Consider the following 19,597-nt stretch of genomic DNA (forward strand, 5'->3'; position numbering starts at 1 on the left):
ATTATTGCAATGTACAGTACAGGGATACCTTGGGTAACCCAGTTAATACGTTCCAGACAAGTTCAGTGGAAAACCACACTGTTCAAAGCATTATTGCAATGTACAGTACAGGGATACCTTGGGTAACCCGGTTAATACGTTCCAGACAAGTTCAGTGGAAAACCACACTGTTCGAAGCATTATTACAATGTACAGTACAGGGATACCTTGGGTAACCCGGTTAATACGTTCCAGACAAGTTCAGTGGAAAACCACACTGTTCGAAGCATTATTACAATGTACAGTACAGGGATACCTTGGGTAACACGGTTAATACGTTCCAGACAAGTTCAGTGGAAAACCACACTGTTCGAAGCATTATTACAATGTACAGTACAGGGATACCTTGGGTAACACGGTTAATACGTTCCAGACAAGTTCAGTGGAAAACCACACTGTTAGAAGCATTATTACAATGTACAGTACAGGGATACCTTGGGTAACCCGGTTAATACGTTCCAGACAAGTTCAGTGGAAAACCACACTGTTCAAAGCATTATTACAATGTACAGTACAGGAATACCTTGGGTAACACGGTTAATACGTTCCAGACAAGTTCAGTGGAAAACCACACTGTTCGAAGCATTATTACAATGTACAGTACAGGAATACCTTGGGTAACACGGTTAATACGTTCCAGACAAGTTCAGTGGAAAACCACACTGTTCGAAGCATTATTGCAATGTACAGTACAACTCTGATTTATCCACCGGCCCCATTTCAGATATTTTTTTTTCAGAGAATTGGTCATGTTTTAAAACTGCCCGGTAGCAACAGCAAATCACTTGTAACAGAGTTTAAACAACAGCAAGCAACAAGGGAAGGCTTTTTAAGCATTAAAGTAATGTTTAATTCTCAACAAGGAAAAAAATGCTGGCCGCCGCCGATCACCAACATCTCCCCACCGAGTCCCCGCCCCTGCTGGGAGTCCGAATTCCGCTGCTGCCCCCACTAGGAGCCTGACGTTCCCGGTCAGTTTGGCTCCAAAATAATTTCAGGTAACTGAGAGTCTGATTTTGGGTAATCAGAGTTGTACTTTAATATGTTCCAGTCCTATAATTTACGTAATTCTTTTACCAAGAACTCTTACGTAAACATGTGCATCAAATATTTAAAAGGGATAGTTAAAACTGAAAAGTGACAAAGATCTTTATTGTTAATAAGTGAACATTGTTTATTTAAGAATATGAGGTGAATTCTTTCATTAACATTTTCATTTTGCCGTTGATCTTGATATAAACATTGCTGATCCATTTCAATGAGAGTTTCGTCAAGTGACCTTGAATGTGAATTAATGCATTGGTGCACATTGTCACAGTCCAGGGTTTCAAATCCCAGATCTTTTCTAATCTCCACAACGTCCTGAGAGGCAGTTTTAATTTGCGCTTCAAAACTAGTGATGTCATCTGCACTCTGCAAAGATCATGCCAAACAGCTCTCTTGTTGCAGTTACTGCAAGCCATGATTCACCAATGTTTTCGACTGCGCTCTTGATGTTAAACTGTGTTAAACATATGGGATTTTCTCCTGTTGTAGCTTTAATGTTTGATAATGCATTAACATAACGCATTAGTAAAATTTAACAATTGTTGGTTATTACTACATTAAAATTATAAACCGTGATAGATCAAAACCCGTGTTGTTCAAAACCATTATTACAAGGTATCTTTTACCTGTCTTTTAAATGTCCTAATTGTCCCCTTCCTCTGACAGCTCAAAATCCATTTTATTGTCAAGAGCATGTCATGAAATTCATTGTTTTGTGGCCACTTGGCAATAGATTACATTTAAAAATAAGCAAACACAAAGCAAGAGAAAGTGAGGTCGTGTCATTGTCCGTTCAGGAGGGGAAGAAGCTGTCCTTGTGCTGCTGGGTGCCCATCTTCAGGTTCCTATACCTCCTTCCCAATGGTAGCAGCTTGAAGAGGGCACGACCTGGGTGGTGGGGGTTCCTCGTTCAAAACACCCACCAGGGAAAATGTTGCCCCTCAGGTTTCGTTTGTATCTCACCCCTCTCACTTAAATCCTTTTGACTCCCCAATGCTGGGGAAAAGATTATGACTATTATCCACAACCATTACAACGCCATTACAGCGCCAGTAATTGTGACCGGACTGGGGTTCAAATCTGTAAGGAGTTTGTACATTCTTCCCGTGTCCGCGTGGGTTTTCTCTGGGGGGGGGGGGGGGGGGGGCTCCAGTTTCCTCCCACCTCAGATTCCTACGCTTCAGGGAGAAAAGTCCTGGTAAGGCCTTAAGACATGGCTGCAGAGATAGGGTATTCAGCCCATTGAGTCTGCCCCATTATTCAATCATGAGCTGGTCCATTTTCCCACTCAGCCGCACTGCCCTGCCTTCTCCCCATTACCTTTGATGCCCTGGCTTATCAAGAACCTATCAATCTCTGCCTTAAGTACACCCAATGACCCGGCCACCACAATCGCCTGGGGCAACAAATTCCACAGATTCACCACCCTCTGGCTGAAGAAATTCCTGTTCTAAGCGGATGCCCTTCAACCGTGAAGTTGTGTCCTCTTGTCCTGAATTCTCCCACCGTGGGAAAATTCTCTGTCTATGCCTTTCAACATTCGAGATGTTTCAATGAGGACCCCACCCCCCCCCCCCCCAATTTTCCTAAATTCCAACGAGTACAGGCCAAGAGCCATCAAATGCTCCTCATCTGATAACCCTTTCATTCCCAGAATCACCCTGCTGAACCTTCTCCAACTTCGGCACATCCTTTCATAAATGAGGAGCACAAAACTGCTCATTACTCCAATACCCCTTTTACACTGCCATAGAAAGTCAGCTTCATTAACCCCGCTTCATTTACCTGTATGAACACAACGAATGAGGAATGGGGGGGGGGGGGTTTCATCCGGTAATTACATGGCAATGTCGGTGGTATCAGGGCCAATGCATTTTGGATCAGTTCCTGATCTGGCTTTTCTGGTTCAGTGTGAATGACCCGACCTGGCTTTCAACACGGCTTGTTCGCACGCCAATTAAACGGGATCACTGTGTGAACAGGGTAAAGGAGAGATCTCTCTTCCTCATGAATCCATTGTGGCTCAATGACGTTCTTACCCAAAATATCAAACAGGTTTCTGGTTAATCACCAGCCTGTGTAGGCTTGACTGCAGTGGAGATGTGTGAATGCTGGGTGACCCACCACCCCTTGCCCCATTTCTTCAGATGCAGCGCAGTTGATGTGGTTCGAGAAAGTCTATGCCTGGCTCCAATGCACAGAAAAATACTTCATCTACCCAGCAGTTGTTCTCAGTGCCCTCACCACAGATGCCAGCGCCGTCAGCAGCCGTCTCAAGCTAGGCCGATTGTAAGTAGGAGCGGGTAAGGGTCTGTGTTTGGCACACGACTGGGGTGATGTATGGTGGGGGGGGGAGGGAGGGAGAAAGGGCCCAGCAGGGAAGTTCTCCCTGGCCCTCAGCCAAAAGTGGTATCCCACAACCTCCTGCTGATTAGCAAAATACTCCCATCCTTCAGTCCATGTTACTTTCTATGTACAAACTGCCCCACCGTCTTATTTATTTATTTGTTTTTTTTTATACAGCACGGTAACAGGCCATTTCGGCCCACGAGTCCGTGCCACCCAATTTACCCCAAATTAACCTACATTTTTGAAGGGTGGGAGAAAACTGGAGCCCCCGGAGAAAACCCACGCAGACGCAGGGAGAACGCACAAACTCCTTACAGCGCAGGATTCCAACCCCTGGCACCGTAAGGGCGTTTCGTTGCTATGCCCTCCCCCTGGTAATTCATGAATTGCAGTGTATCGAAGAACGTTCGGAGTCTGAGTCAGGTACTGCTGGTGGGGGTACTGGTAGAGGCCACGCCAGCAGTGCTGCACTCACTTTGTGTGGCACCTGGTGTGCCTGCGCAGGCAGAGTTCCTTTAGGATCGGTGGGGTTGACACGGTTGCGTGGGTTGTTCCGTCCTCCTGTTGATTGTTTTATTTCTCTCTCTTATTTTCCCACCCACTCCTTCACAGCACCGACCCATTGTTCATAACTGTGGCTGGGATGAAGCTCCTCCGTTCCTCGTTCTGCTGCCCGTGCCATCAGTATGTCACCCTCAGCTTCACCGTCCTCTTCTTCCGTTTCGATTATAGTCACTTTTCCGAAACCTTCCTGCTTGATTACTATTTCATGTCCATCCTCTGCAGCAAGGTAAGTGCATCGCCTTTCCCGTTCTCCACCCCCCCCCCACCCTCCTTCAGGAATTGAATCCGTGTTCCCTTTCCACCTCCTGGGGAGGGGTGGGGGTTGTATGATTCAAGATTCTTATATTATTGTTTAATAAACCAGGGGTAATATCACAGCCATAAGGCAGACAAAGATTTGCCAACAGCAGAAATTTCCCCCTCACGGTCAGAGAGGGAGAAGCAAACGAGAGTCATGCCCCCCCCCCCAGAGCCACTGAGAGCCTGCGGATTTGCCTCCGGCACTCCTGCAGCCTCTGCAGCCACAAGACTCCAGTCCAAGCCATTGGCGACTCGAGCTCCAGGTCCGAACTTCCGACGCACTCAGGAAGCCTGTGACACCCCTTGGCGTCCCGGTTCCAATACCTGGTGCCAGTCTCCAGCAGCTTGCCGCCTGGTGTGAGTCCCTTGGCGGGAGTCGCCAGTAGCCCGCAGCCTGTGTGGGTTCCTCCCCTCGAGGACCCTGAATTGAGTATATCAGGAGTACAGCTCAGTAGTGCCTATACAGTGAGATGGGACCAATCCGACACCTTGTATTCTGTCTTGGCTATCTTCCACCAGATGGCATTAATACTGACCTCCAATTTCCATTAACCCCCTCCCCTTGTCTCTCATAGAATATTACAGCACAGAACAGGCCCTTCAGCCCACGATGTTGTGCTGGCCTATAGAAGCGTACTCAACAAATTAAATCTTCTCTACCTCATACCCATAACCCTCTATTTTTCTTGCATCCATGTGCCTGTCTTCAAAGTTCTGATTTATTGTCAGGGTACTTACATGACGTCACATACAACTCTGAGATTCTTTTCCCTGCAAGCCAGGCAGAATTTCTACTTAATGGTTGTGCAAAAATCTGTACTCAAGAGGTGATAAGTATACAAAAAAAGAGAAATCTCCCTATTGTATCAGCCTCCTCCACCACCGTTCCAGGCACCCACTTCTCTTGTGTTTTCAAAAAAAAATTCTTAACCCCTGACGTCTCCCCTAAACTTTCCTCCCCTTGCCTCGTTCAGATGTCCTCTGGTATTTAGACATACGGCATGGTTACAGGCCATTTCGACCCATGAGTCCATGCCACCCAATTTACACACATTTCGAACGGTGGGAGGAAGCTGGAGCCCCCGGGGAAAGCCCATGCAGGCACAGGGGGAACGTGCAAACTCCGTGGGGGCAGTGCAGGATTTGAACCCAGGTCCAGTCCCGATCGCTGGCACTGTAAAGACGCAACGCCAGCCCTTTATCCTTTCCTCCAGCTCTCTACCCCTTCCCTTCCATCGGAGAGCTTCCCTTCTTGGCCCTCTGCCCGATCCCCCTATCACCTCTCAGCTTTCTCTTCTACCCTACCACCTATCTCCAGCTTGCCTTTTAGTATGCCTCTCTCAGATGCTGCCCGACCCACTGACCTCCTCCAGCAGATTTTTTTTGCTACTGACCCAAAACCTTCTCCATTTCTCTCCTGACCTCTGACCTGTCAGCCTGTCTCCCACTGATGCTGCCTGTCCTGCTTAATCCTTCCAGCTTCTCATTCTTCATCCTGGAATATCTGTGCTCTGGCTAAAGTCAGAGGCAAAAGATGATGGCATCTCTGTGTTGAACTGAGTTAGCTTCCATATTTACTTAGCAACACTAAGCGACCCGGGTTCAAATCCGGCCGCTGTCTATCAGGAGTTTGTACCTTCTCCCCGACTCTGCACGGGTTTCCTCTGGGTGCTCCGGTTTCCTCCCACCCTCCAAAATGCGCAGGGTTAATTAGGGTATTTGGGCAGTACAGGTTTGAAGGCAGGAAGGGCCTGTTACCGTGCTGAATGTCTAAATTTTTGAAAATGTGTATAATTCAGAAATATACATTTTATAAATAAAATGTATACTAGAAGCCATTCAAGTCAACGTTTTCATTGCCTGTCTTGTTCCTTCATTTACTGTGCCAGGTTATCATTAGGTCAGCAAAGTTAGCCTAGCTATTAGCACATTGTTATTACAGCACCAGATACCCTACTTTGAATCCGGCACTGTCTGTAAGGAGTTTGTACTGTAACGGGCCGTAAGGACCCCAAAACCCAGCAGCAATAGATATTCACCACGACAAGTAGTTACTTAAACAAAAGTTGTTTTTAATTATTTTTAAACATGAAAACAGAATCAAACTTTAACTTATCACTATTAACTTAACTAACCCAACTTAACCCCCTTCTAATTCTAAGCGCGTGTGTATGTGTAAATTTAAGAAAAGTTCTTTGGTTCACAGTTCAGTCTCACTTCTCATTCCTCCAAGTTCACTGGTTGCAGGCAATTCTTATACTGTGCACAGGATTGAACATGTATAAAGTTTGGTGTTCGAAAGGTAAATGTTTACCGCTCAGGAAGGTTCTTGTAGGTTTGCAGAGAGAGATGTGTTGTTCCAGGATTTCCACAACTGAGGTATCACCATTAGTCACCTCCATGTCTCGGTGATGAAACTTGCCCCATTAGGGTTCTCCAGATGATAACCTCTTTCTTTCAGGCTACCACAGAGTTCCATTCTGTTTCTCTTGTTCCAAGAGAAACATCAGACAGATAGCACTTCCAGTCATCCGTCACTCTGGAGTTTGTTTCAGTTCCAACAAGCTTCTCCTGGCTTGTTACAGCTTTCTGTCACACACAGTCAAAGGCTCTCTCTCTCTCTCTCTCTCTCTCTCTCTCTCTCTCTGAGTCAAAACTGCCAGCAGCATGTCCTTCTCTCTCCCACTTGCAAAACCCCTGACCTTCTCCAGGTTCATCTGTTGTTTTAGGTAAACAATAACCTCTCAATGACCTTTATGTGAAGAGGTATTAGGAGAGGGCCTGTCTCTTGCTGTGGCTTTTAAAGACAATTTAAAGACATTCACTTCAATTAACAGCCACTTGTGAAATGTGCATAGCATTCTCCATAGTTTCTGTAAAGTCACTGAATATGAATTCTTCAGTGTTTCTGTTTTAAAGTGTGTGTATGTAACCTACTCTAATTTTACTAATTTATCTCCTAAAAGTCCTAAAAGCACTCCAAAATATTCTATCACAGTACCTTCTCCCCATGTCGGCATGGGGTTTCCTCCAACCTTTCAAAGTGTACAGCGGATTTGTAGGTTAATTAGTCATGTGGGGGCATTTAGGTGGCACGGGCTCGTGGGCTGGTAGGGCCTGTTTAAAAATTAACGCCTCACGAGGTTTGAGCAAAGACTGCAGCAGCTTCGGGGTGCAATGGCTGAAGGACCTCAAACTCCACCTCTGAACCCTGCTGTAGTGCATCTTCGACCTTGAGTTAAGAGCACGAGAGTGCACTCTCTCTCCCCCCACCCCCACCTCCTGCACAAGAAGACGTTGCTCTAGCAAGACAGCCTGAACATCCAAAGCCTTTGCCAGCTCTCAGGATACTCTGTACCTTTGCCAGAAGGAGTCTGCGTGCAAGCCCAGCTGCCCCCATTCAGATTGATCCAAGAAATCAGCAGTACTGAAGGTTATTTTTATCTAGTTTACAAGCTGGCACTCAATCCCTGTGGAGAGCCAAGGGGGTGCTGTGCATAAAACTGATGGCCCTTTCGGCTGTCTTGTCAAAATTCCTTTATTATCATGTAAGTGTTCAGACAATGTAATATTACACATAATTTACTTCTGCCCGCTGTAAGACAAAGAATCACCATTTGTATTGCCCAGTCCACCTTACAGAAAGAGAGTAATAGAAACAAAAGAAAGCCCCTTCAGAGGCACGGAATGTCCGTGGATTTGCCTCTAGTGCTTCTGCAACCGCGCAGGCCCCTGTTCGATCCATTGGAAAATCTGAGCTCCAAACCTCCAACACGATCAAGAAGCCTTTAGTGCCTAAGGCCCTTCAGGAGCCCTTCTTGCCCTCAGCTTCCTCACGAATCCCTGCCCCGTGAGTCTCTCGACCTCCATTCGCTGACTGCCCGCAGGCTGTGCAGGACCCTCAGCTGCTGATTTCCTCACTGGTCCACTACCCCTGTCCCAGTTGCGTCGCCTCCTCTGCTATTCCTTCTCAATGGGGAGAGAGGGTGTTCTCCCTGTTTCTGGTACCCTGGGACAATTTGCTGCTTGCTAGGTCTGCAACCCCCTCGTGCCCATTGTCAAGCACAGGCGCACAGACCCCGAGATTGCAGGATTTTAATTAAAAATGTGTGATTGCTAAAAGGCAAATTCAGATTCTCATAAAAAGCAGAAGTGTGTCATCTGGCCATTATCACATCGCCGATTGTGAGAGCACAAATTGGCTCCCCATGGCTACGTTGCACCAGGGATTGGTTTGAAAAATACTTAAAAGATTATAAAGCACTTGGATTGCTGGGTTGTGCTACAGAACTCCCAAGCCTAATAACGAGTGCTCGAACTCCAAGCCTAATTACGAGAGAGTGGGTGCTAAAAAAGCGATGTTCAACTGTGTGCAACACTGACTGGGTTTTCCTTGCTTCCAGCTCTGGGACTTGCTGTACAAGCTGCGCTTTGTGCTGACGTACATCGCCCCCTGGCAGATCACCTGGGGCTCCGCCTTCCATGCCTTTGCCCAGCCGTTTGCCGTACCTCGTATCCTTTAACCTTCCCGTCGCCAGCTTGTGGTGCGACTTAGCCAAGCTGGGCTGTAATACGTGTGGGTACTCTCCGGTAAAATGGCAACTTCACCTGTTTAACAGAACGAGCAAATACCCTCTCCACACACACACCCGTATCATTTTAACACTAACATAACAGGGAATCTCTGTGCACAGATTTTTTAATGGGCCTTTTTAACAGGAAAGACCCACTTAATTGGTGTATAAACGGCCCGTTTTTAAAGGCAGCTTGGGTCAATCACACTGAACCAAGAAATACCGGGTCAGTGCAACCTGGAGCAAAAGGAGGCAGGGCCTGTAGCATTACTGCCTCGCCGTCCTGTGTGATGTATATCATACATGACTTTGTTGCTGCTAGCTCAAGTTTGAATCTCCTGCTGGTAAGTCGCATGCCTTCGACCATCCTGGACTTGGCAAACCCAGTAACCCTTTTAGACGGAAGCCATTGCGAAACGCATCAGCTCTGACACTACCCACCTTGGTAGTATCAGACATGGGGTGAAAATTACCCCCCCCCCCTTCGTTTCATTAATACAGGTAGGTGAAGCAGTTCTTTCTTCTTTTCTTTGGCTTGGCTTCGCGGATGAAGATTTATGGAGGAGTATGTCCACGTCTGCTGCAGGCTCGTTGGTGACTGACAAGTCTGATGTGGGACAGGCAGGCACAGTTGCAGCGGTTGCAAGGGAAAATTGGTTGGTTGGGGTTGGGTGTTAGCTGAAGCAGTTAAAAGGCAGTTAATTCCTATCTTTGTAAAAGGGGCTAATGACAGGTATAGATTGGGAAGACTGCTTTAAATTAAACAAAGGCACAAGAGCAACACGTTAGTGCAGCTACTAGTGGAGCTGGTGCCTCACATCTCCAGCAACCTGGGTTCTGGCGCTGTCTGTGTGTGGAGTTGCATGTAAAATCCCAGAAATGCTGGAGGGACTCGGCCGATCTCGCAGCATCCAGAGAAAGTAAAGATATATGACTGATGTTTCAGGCCTGAGCCCTTCTTCAAGGTACATGTACTCACCCAGGTTCGCTTCCAATTAACACCTTTTGTCTTGGTCTGTATTCTTCCCCTGCTCTTCCTTTCCTTCTCCCCCAGCCTTTTGATTCGGCCTGCTTTTTGCCCACACCCTGATGGAGGGCTCCAGCCCGAAACGTTGTTTTATAATAACTTCACTTCCTCTGGACGCCGCATATGATTTGTTGAGCTCCTCCAGCACCTCTGGTGCCTGCAGACTTTTGTGTTTTACTCCACTGATCTTCATTTATTACGTGAATTAACCTGGGTCAGAGAAGAGCCAGATTCACATCTCCCTTGCCAAACCTCTCTCCCCGCATACCCCTCCCTCCTTGACTTGCACCCACTGTTGGAAGCTGCGCCGGTGACCTCACCCTACCTGTGTCTTCCTTAACCATTCTCTTCTTACAGACTCTGCGATGCTCTTTGTACAGGCTGTGCTCTCAGCCATTATCTCCACCCCCCTGAATCCTCTTCTCGGCAGTGCTGTGTTCATCACTTCCTACGCCAGGCCGGTGAAATTTTGGGAACGGGATTACAAGTAAGAACATCATTGTAAAGGCCCTTGTATGTGCAGTAAAGACCCAGGTATCCCCCACCTATGGTAGTTGCCAGATAAATAAATTTTCCATTTGCTTGATGTTAGCAGTAAGGCGCACCAGTTTTAAACTTCGTTATTTACTTTCCGCGATTTTTTTGTGCCGGTTGCTTGAATTCTGAACAACGGGTTTTACTCTACCTGGTCGAGTTTTAAGATTACTGAGGCAGCGATTGACTCTCGTATTCCAGTCCATGGGCAGTGTTACAGGGAGCAAAGGACGCGCTGGGCCACGTTCACCACTGCGGCATGGTTGGTGCACTACATTTACAGTGCCAGTGAGTCGGGTTTGAATCTTGCACTGCCTATAAGGAGCTTGTATATTCTCCCCATCTGTGTGGGCTTCCTCCAGACACTCTGCTTTCCTCCCACCCTCCAACAACGTACAGCGGTTGTAGGTGAATTGAGGTACTTGGATGGTGCGGGCTGGAAGGGCTTGTTACCATGCTGCATGTCAAAATTTAAAAATTAAATGAAGATGAATACTTCTCCCTATGCAGTCTCCTGGGGGAATGGGGGAAATAGGTTGTCTCCACTTTGGATCTGCGGACTCAGAGACCTCTCCCTGATCTGCGGACTCTGCCACTGCTGGGGAAGGTGGAAGGATTGATCTGGGTACGTTGTGATCTTCCTGTGGACCCACGCCACCTGGCATGTGCTCTGTTCTCGCTGCCGCTGCCAGGAAAGAGGTCTCGAAGCTACAAGACTCGCACCCACCAGGTTCAAGAACAGTGGCTCTCCCTCCACCATCAGACTCCTCAATGGCAAAATCAGTGACTCATTTAAGGACCTTATTTATTATTGAATATTTCTGTAATTTACAGTCAGTTTGCACTTTTTAAAATTTAATTTTAGACATACAGCACTGTAACAGGCCCTTTTGGCCCACGAGCCCCTGCCCAATTAGACCCAATTAACCTACACCCTTGGTACGTTTTGAAGGGCGAGAGGAAACTGGAGCCCCCGAGGGACCACCAGTGCAGACACGGGGAGAAATGTACAAACTCTTCACAGACAGCGTGGGATTCGTACCCAAGTCCTGATTGCGTTGAGCTAACCACTTTTCTTTGGTTAAATTTGAATACTTATCTTTTCTTGAGTATCGTTTGTGTTTTTGTTGCACCAGAAGATATTCTGCCTGGCCCACGGGAAAAAGAATCTCAGGGTTGTATGTGTTCTCACGTAGGCACTCTGACAATAAATCTGAATGTTGAACTTCTCTCCATCTCTTCCACTCAGCACTAAGCGGGTCGATCACTCCAATACCCGGCTGGCCACACAGCTAGACAGGAACCCAGGTAACCATTGTTGGGGGAAGGTCGGGATATGGGAGCGGAGGGGCTGACATCTGGACCACAGCCTAACCCGAGGGTCTTGCCTTCCAGGTGCCGATGACAACAACCTCAATTCGATCTTCTACGAGCACCTGACCCGCTCGCTGCAGCACAGCCTGTGCGGCGACCTGCTCCTGGGTCGCTGGGGAAATTACGCCATGGGTGACTGCTTCATCCTAGCCTCAGACTACCTCAACGCCCTGGTGCACCTCATTGAGATCGGCAACGGCATCGTCACCTTCCAGCTCCGAGGGCTGGAGTTCCGCGGTATTCACTGAGGGCTCGCGCTGGCTTCAGGTTGGAGGGGGGGAGGGTGGTGCTGAGCTTGCTCTTTTTTTGCTCGTTCTAACCCGCGTCTCTTTGTCCGCACCCTCTGGCAGGCACCTACTGCCAGCAGCGCGAGGTGGAAGCCATCACGGAGGGCGTGGAGGAAGACGAGGGCTGCTGTTGCTGCGAGCCTGGCCATCTGCCCCACATGCTTTCCTTCAATGCCGCCTTCGGCCAACGCTGGCTCGCCTGGGAGGTCACTGCCACCAAGTACGTCCTGGAGGGCTACAGCATCAGTGACAACAACGCGGCTTCCATGCTGCAAGTGTTTGACCTCCGGAAGATCCTCATCACCTACTACGTGAAGGTACGTTGGCTGTAAGTGAGCTGAGAGCCCACCCCTAACTGGGCCGAGGGTAGCATCTGTACAAAGTGAGGGGAGGAAAATGTTTAGGGGAGAGACATTGGGGGTAAGTTTTTTTTTTTGCAGAGTTGTGGATATCTGGATGGTAGAGGCTGAAATACTTAGGACATTTAAGAGACATCTAGATTGGTACATAGATGAAAAGAAAATAGGGGATTACGAGATAGGAAGGGTTTAGTAGGAATATATAGGTCAGCACAACATTGAGGGCTGAAGGGCCTGTACTGTGCTGAAGTGTTCTATGATAGAGAGACAGGAATGGGGAGGGAAAGGGAGGGAGGGATAGGGAAGGGGAAATCAAGAGGCGTCAGGGTACTGGACACAAGAAGATGGGGGAGGTGGAAAGCAAATCGCAAGAGGATATTTGTACAATATGAAGTGGAAGAAAGTTTCAGGGTGATGTCTGGGGCAAGTTTCTCAACACAGCGAGGAGTGGGTGCTGGAATTCCATTGCCGGGGTGGTGGTGGGGCTGGTACAATAGGGATATTTAAAAGTCTCTTTGACGGGCTCATGGTTGCAAGAGAAATAGAGGTTGTGAGGTAGGGAATGTTTCTTTTTTTTTTCATTAGGTTTATATTGGTCGGCACAACATCGAGGGATGAAGGGCCTGTAGAGCTGTAATGTTTAAATTTTTTTTAACATTTAGACAAACAGCCTGATGACAGGCCATTTCAGCCCGTGTATCCTTGCTGCCCAATTTACAACCTCCGGTACTTTTTGACCAGTATTGAGGAAACCGGAGCCTTCGGGGAAAACACACGCAGATACAGGGAGAACATACAAACTCCTTACAGTGCAGGATCTGAAGCCCAGGCCCGATCGCTGGCGCTGTTAAGGTGTTGCACTAATGTGCGCCTTTGTTCTGTGTTCCTCTGATACAAGCCTCCATGATGAATCAGCAAGCAGAAAATCATTGTCTAGAAATTATATCGCTTTCCCTTAGGCATTCCTAAGCTTAGGCATGAGGCAGCTCTGCCCTGTTGACTAGTATCTGCTGACCGGCTGCATCATGGCCTGGTACAGGGGTACACTAATACCCCCGAGTGTAAAGCCCTGCGAAAGGTAGTGGACATAGCCCAGAACATCGCAGGCAAACCCCTCCACGCTATCGAGAACATTGACAGGGAACGCTGCCGTTGGAGAGCAGCACCGATCATCGAGGATCCACACCGTTCGGAGCACGTTCTGTTCTCGCTGCTGCCGTCAGGAGAAAGGTTTAGGTGCCACAAGACTCGCACCAGCAGGGTTCAGGGACAGCGGCTACCCCTCTACCATCAGACTCCTCAATGACCAACTCAATCAGAGACTCCTTGTGCACTTTATTGATTTTTTTTCTCTCTGTATTGCAGTCAGTTTGTTTACATTTCTTTTCTTATTTACATGTGTATGTTGAGTGCAGACTTTTTGCACTACCAATAAGTGGTGATTCTGCCTCACCCACAGGAAAAGGAATCTCAGGGTTGTATATGATGTCACATATGTACTCTGGCATAAATCTGAAATCTTTATTTCAGAACCAAAATTTATTGTCAAAACTTCATTGTTTTGAAGCAGCGCTTCAGGTACAAATGTTGCTGTAAATTATATTTTAAAAATATATAAATTAGGGAAAAGAAGAGAAAATGAAGTAGTCTCTGTTGTTCATTGTCCATTAGAAATCTGATGGCAGAGGGGAAGAAGCCATTTTTGTACCGTTGGATGTTTGCCTTCAGGCTCCTGTCTCTTCTTCCTGATGGTAACAAAGTGAAGAGGGCCCTGCCTGGGTGGTGGGGGACTTTGAGGGTAGAGGCCCTTGATGCTCTTGATGGAGTGCAGTGATGGCACAGCCGAGTTCGCCACTCTCCACCACCTTTTCCTCTGCTGTGCAACTCCACACCAGGCAGGGATGCAGCCAGTCAAGTTGCTCTCCAGGGTACACCTGTAGAAATTTGCAAGTCTTCAGAGACATGCAAAATTTTCTCAAACTACTCATGAAGCAAGCCATTGGCGAGATTGCATCGATATGGAGGCTCCAGGACACATCCTCAGACATGCTAACAACCAGAAAGTTAAAATTTTGTTTACTGAGTAGGTTTATGCAGGTCCACGCAACATCGAGGGCCAAAGGGCATGTACTGTGCTGTCATGTTCTACGTTCTAATCCTCACCTCTCCCACTTCGACATTTACATTAATGATTTGGATTAATGATTCTCCTTCTCCACTTCCTGCCAACCCAGCATGGGATTCACAAACATTTTGGTGGTGTTGAAACATTGTTTCTTTTTTTAAAAAAAAATCTGCAAATACTAGACAAAAGGAGGAGCAGCAAATATCATTGATCAGATCATCTGTTTTTATGGTAAAAAGTTAGGTGTAAGAGCTGGCCGGTTGACTGCTCCATTCTTGATTCAAGGTTCCTTTTGTGGTCACGTAATTATACAGGAAATGTAATACACACAAAATTTCCTTTTGCCTGTCGAAAGGGAAACAGAGTCACCATGACCGTTGACCAACGCCCCTAACAATAACAAAGCAAAAGAGAGTCCCTTCAGAGTCACCACGTGTCCGTGGGTTCACCTCCAGCGCTCCTGGTGCCTCCACAGTTGCACAGACCCCTGTTCAAACTGGCGACAAACCGAGCTCCAGAGACAGGCCTCTGCCAAAATCAGGAAGCCCTCGGCGCCCGAGGCCCTTCTTCCCTCGGCGCCCGAGGCCCTTCTTCCCTCGGCGCCCGAGGCCCTTCTTCCCTCGGCGCCCGAGGCCCTTCTTCCCTCGGCGCCCGAGGCCCTTCTTCCCTCGGCGCCCGAGGCCCTTCTTCCCTCGGCGCCCGAGGCCCTTCTTCCCTCGGCGCCCGAGGCCCTTCTTCCCTCGGCGCCCGAGGCCCTTCTTCCCTCGGCGCCCGAGGCCCTTCTTCCCTCGGCGCCCGAGGCCCTTCTTCCCTCGGCGCCCGAGGCCCTTCTTCCCTCGGCGCCCGAGGCCCTTCTTCCCTCGGCGCCCGAGGCCCTTCTTCCCTCGGCGCCCGAGGCCCTTCTTCCCTCGGCGCCCGAGGCCCTTCTTCCCTCGGCGCCCGAGGCCCTTCTTCCCTCGGCGCCCGAGGCCCTTCTTCCCTCGGCGCCCGAGGCCCTTCTTCCCTCGGCGCCCGAGGCCCTTCTTCCCTCGGCGCCCGAGGCCCTTCTTCCCTCGGCGCCCGAGGCCCTTCTTCCCTCGGCGCCCGAGGCCCTTCTTCCCTCGGCGCCCGAGGCCCTTCTTCCTCGGCGCCCGAGGCCCTTCTTCCTCGGCGCCCGAGGCCCTTCTTCCTCGGCGCCCGAGGCCCTTCTTCCTCGGCGCCCGAGGCCCTTCTTCCTCGGCGCCCGAGGCCCTTCTTCCTCGGCGCCCGAGGCCCTTCTTCCTCGGCGCCCGAGGCCCTTCTTCCTCGGCGCCCGAGGCCCTTCTTCCTCGGCGCCCGAGGCCCTTCTTCCTCGGCGCGCGAGGCCCTTCTTCCTCGGCGCCCGAGGCCCTTCTTCCTCGGCGCCCGAGGCCCCTCTTCCTCGGCGCCCGAGGCCCCTCTTCCTCGGCGCCCGAGGCCCCTCTTCCTCGGCGCCCGAGGCCCCTCTTCCTCGGCGCCCGAGGCCCCTCTTCCTCGGCGCCCGAGGCCCCTCTCCCTCGGCGCCCGAGGCCCCTCTCCCTCGGCGCCCGCGGCCCCTCTCCCCGCGGCGCCCGCGGCCCCTCTCCCCGCGGCGCCCGCGGCCCCTCCCCCCGCGGCGCCCGCGGCCCCTCCCCCCGCGGCGCCCGAGGCCCCTCCCCCCGCGGCCCCTCGGCGCCCGAGGCCCCTCCCCCCGCGGCCCCTCGGCGCCCGAGGCCCCTCCCCCCGCGGCCCCTCGGCGCCCGAGGCCCCTCCCCCCGCGGCCCCTCGGCGCCCGAGGCCCCTCCCCCCGCGGCCCCTCGGCGCCCGAGGCCCCTCCCCCCGCGGCCCGTCGGCGCCCGAGGCCCCTCCCCCCGCGGCCCCTCGGCGCCCGAGGCCCCTCTCCCCGCGGCCCCTCGGCGCCCGCGGCCCCTCTCCCCGCGGCCCCTCGGCGCCCGCGGCCCCTCTCCCCGCGGCCCCTCGGCGCCCGCGGCCCCTCTCCCCGCGGCCCCTCGGCGCCCGCGGCCCCTCTCCCCGCGGCCCCTCGGCGCCCGCGGCCCCTCTCCCCGCGGCCCCTCGGCGCCCGCGGCCCCTCTCCCCGCGGCCCCTCGGCGCCCGCGGCCCCTCTCCCCGCGGCCCCTCTCCCCTTGGCGCCATGTCGAATCCCAGCTCCAGTGAGCAAAACTCAAGCAGCGAATTTAGACTCTGCGAGTCCTTCGACCGCAAGCCGCCAACAGTTCGCAGCCTGATCCACTGCCTTGGTCACTGTCTTGCAGGGTCATCTCAATGGGGTGGGGGTGGGGGGGGTGTTCTTTCCGTTTCTGGTCCATTGCTTCCCTGGAGTCCGCAATCCCTTGAGGTACGCTGCACATACAGACCTGCATGTTTGATGGATCGAAATAATAAACTCTGTCAACTCCTCTACAGGCCATTAAAGCCCAGCTGGAGTCATCGGCAGTTAAGGCCCCGTGGAGTAGTGCTGTGTCTCTGCTCCCTGCTTCTCCCAGGTCCACACTAGCCGCAGTAGCTCCGGCAAAGGGAGATCAGAGGGAACTGTGCTGTGTGCATCTGTTACATCGTGGCCCACTGACCTTTCCCTCCTTCCTCTTACCCTCTCCCCAGAGCATCGTCTACTACGTGATTCGGTCCCCAAAGCTGGAAGATTGGCTGAACAACGAGGCCATTCAGGAGGTGCTCCGGCCCTGCTCCAGCCCTAGCTACGCTGACAGCGACCCCACCTTCAACCACAACATCGATGAAGACTACGACCACCGCATGCAGGGCATCTCCTTGGCCTCCTTCTGCAACGTGTACTTGGACTGGATCCAGTACTGTGCCAGCCAGCGGGACAAGGTGGGTATTTTGCCAACAGCACTGACTCTGTGGACGGAATGGCTGCTTCTCATACAGGGATTGTCTTAGGTGCTCAGCACAACCCGTCTCACCTCCTTCACCACCTCTCGTGTCCCGGTCAGGCTCTCGGTTCAACTTGTCTCACCTCCACACTCGTCTCAGTCAGTCCCTCGGCACAACCCGTCTCACCTGCACACCAGTGTCCCGGTCAGGCCTTCAGCCCAACCTGTCTCACCTGCATACCAGTGTCCCGGTCAGGCCCTCAGCACAGCCCGTCTCCTCACCTGCACACCAGTGTCCCGGTCAGGCCCTCGGCACAGCCCGTCTCACCTGCACACCAGTGTCCCGGTCAGGCCCTCGGCACGGCCCGTCTCACCTGCACACCAGTGTCCCGGTCAGGCCCTCGGCACGGCCTGTCTCACCTCCACACCAGTGTCCCGGTCAGGCCTTCGTCAAGACCGGTCTCACCTCCACATATGTCTCGGACAGGCCCCTCAGCGCACCACGAGTTGACAATCCGACTCAGCTCCACGCAAGTGGCAATGGTGAAAAAAATGCATGCTCACTGAGGGGCAACCTATAGCGGACAGTGCAGTCAGTGCAACATTATTACAGCGCCAGCGACCCAGGTTCGAATCCAGCACCATCTGTAAGGAGTTTGTACGTTCTCCCCATGTCTGCGTGGGTATCCTCCCATCGTTCAAAATCATATGAGGATTGTAGGTTAATTGGGTGTAATTGGGCAATGCAGCTCGTGGGCCGGAACAGCCTGTTACTGTGCTGTATAATTAAATTTAAATACTTTTACGTTTCCGACGGGTTGGAGGAAACCAGAGCACCTGGAGGAAAGCTGTGCAGACAAGGGGAGAACATGCAAACTCCTTAATGACAGCGCTCAGATGGAGTTTTTATTTATAAAAGATTGTCGTTCCACTAATTGTAACCGTGCTTTTCTCAATACCCTGCACTTTTTTACTCTGTCGTCTGTCCCTTGCACTGTAACCTTGCACCACTCCCCCACACTTATTTGTTATTCCTGTATGAGCGGACATTATTGCAAAACAAAGCATTTTACTGTTGACATACATGACAATGAAGCATTCAAATCAGTGCAACTATGTCACGAACCTCTTCAGGACGGGAATATTGTGCCATGGCATGCTGTGTAAAAGGTACAAACACAAACACAAAATGCAGGCGGGGTGGGTGGGGGGGGGGTCATTGTAGTCCCGCCTTTAAGCCAGCAGCTGAGGTAGTCACAGACTCACAGCACCGAATCGCATTATGTTGGGGTTGTTCGGTTCAGTGTAAAAGAAAATAAAACTGGCTTAACGACAGGTCTTCTTTCCGGCAGTGTTGCGGAATCTCCGTGTAAAAAGGGCAAATGTTTCCGCTCCATTTGTGGGTCTGAATATTCGTCTTCATCTTTTCCCCTTCCTATGCCTCTCTCCCACCATGTAAACATAGCCTTCTATTTCTCCTTTGAGAGTAGTCCAGATCCTCCAAAAATACATCTATCTTCACTCCTCACCATTTGGGTGACGAGGTTTCTCCCCAATTCATTTTAGATATGAGAATAGTGGAAATATTTTATGTTTTAGAAATGTTGTCTTATAATGTGTTCAAAAAAAGAAAGCAGAAATGGATAAGAAGGGAAGGTGGTGATGAGGAAACGGAAAGGAAATATAAACAAAGTATGAAATGGCTATGTTGAACTATATGACTTTAAATATTAATGGAATACATAACCAAATCAAAAGGAAGAAACTGTTAAATTTACTGAAAAAAGAAAAAATTGATATAGCATTCGTACAAGAAACACATCTAACTGAAGTGGAACACAAGAAATTAAAGAGAGATTGGATAGGACATGTAACAGCAGCATCATATAATTCAAAAGCCAGAGGAGTAGCTATAAATCAATAAAAATGTACCAATCAAAATAGAAGAGGAAATAATAGATCCAGCAGGGAGATATGTAATGATAAAATGTCAGATATATTCAGAATTTTGGAATTTACTCAATGTATATTCACCTAATGAAGAAGATCAAAACTTTATGCAAGATATCTTTTTGAAGATAGCAGACACGCAAGGGAACATACTAATAGGGGATTTTAACCTTAATTTGGACTCAAACATGGATAAAACTGGAAAAAAAAACTAACAGAAAGAACAAAGTAACCAAATTT

At 50.1% G+C, this 19,597-nt stretch overlaps 1 protein-coding gene across 1 annotated transcript in view; it reads left to right on the top strand.

Annotated features, from left to right (window-relative positions):
- LOC138740824 (pecanex-like protein 3) overlaps positions 1-19,597 on the top strand; it is a 110,732-nt gene that overhangs the window by 70,447 nt on the left and 20,688 nt on the right. The window contains 8 exon segments of the mRNA XM_069893982.1: positions 3,234-3,375; positions 4,048-4,225; positions 8,703-8,811; positions 10,258-10,387; positions 11,684-11,742; positions 11,830-12,045; positions 12,159-12,412; positions 17,175-17,405. Of these exon segments, the coding sequence (XP_069750083.1) occupies positions 3,234-3,375; positions 4,048-4,225; positions 8,703-8,811; positions 10,258-10,387; positions 11,684-11,742; positions 11,830-12,045; positions 12,159-12,412; positions 17,175-17,405 (1,319 nt within the window).

Source organism: Narcine bancroftii, chromosome 8, assembly GCF_036971445.1.
Source record: "Narcine bancroftii isolate sNarBan1 chromosome 8, sNarBan1.hap1, whole genome shotgun sequence".
Lineage (NCBI taxonomy): Eukaryota > Metazoa > Chordata > Chondrichthyes > Torpediniformes > Narcinidae > Narcine > Narcine bancroftii.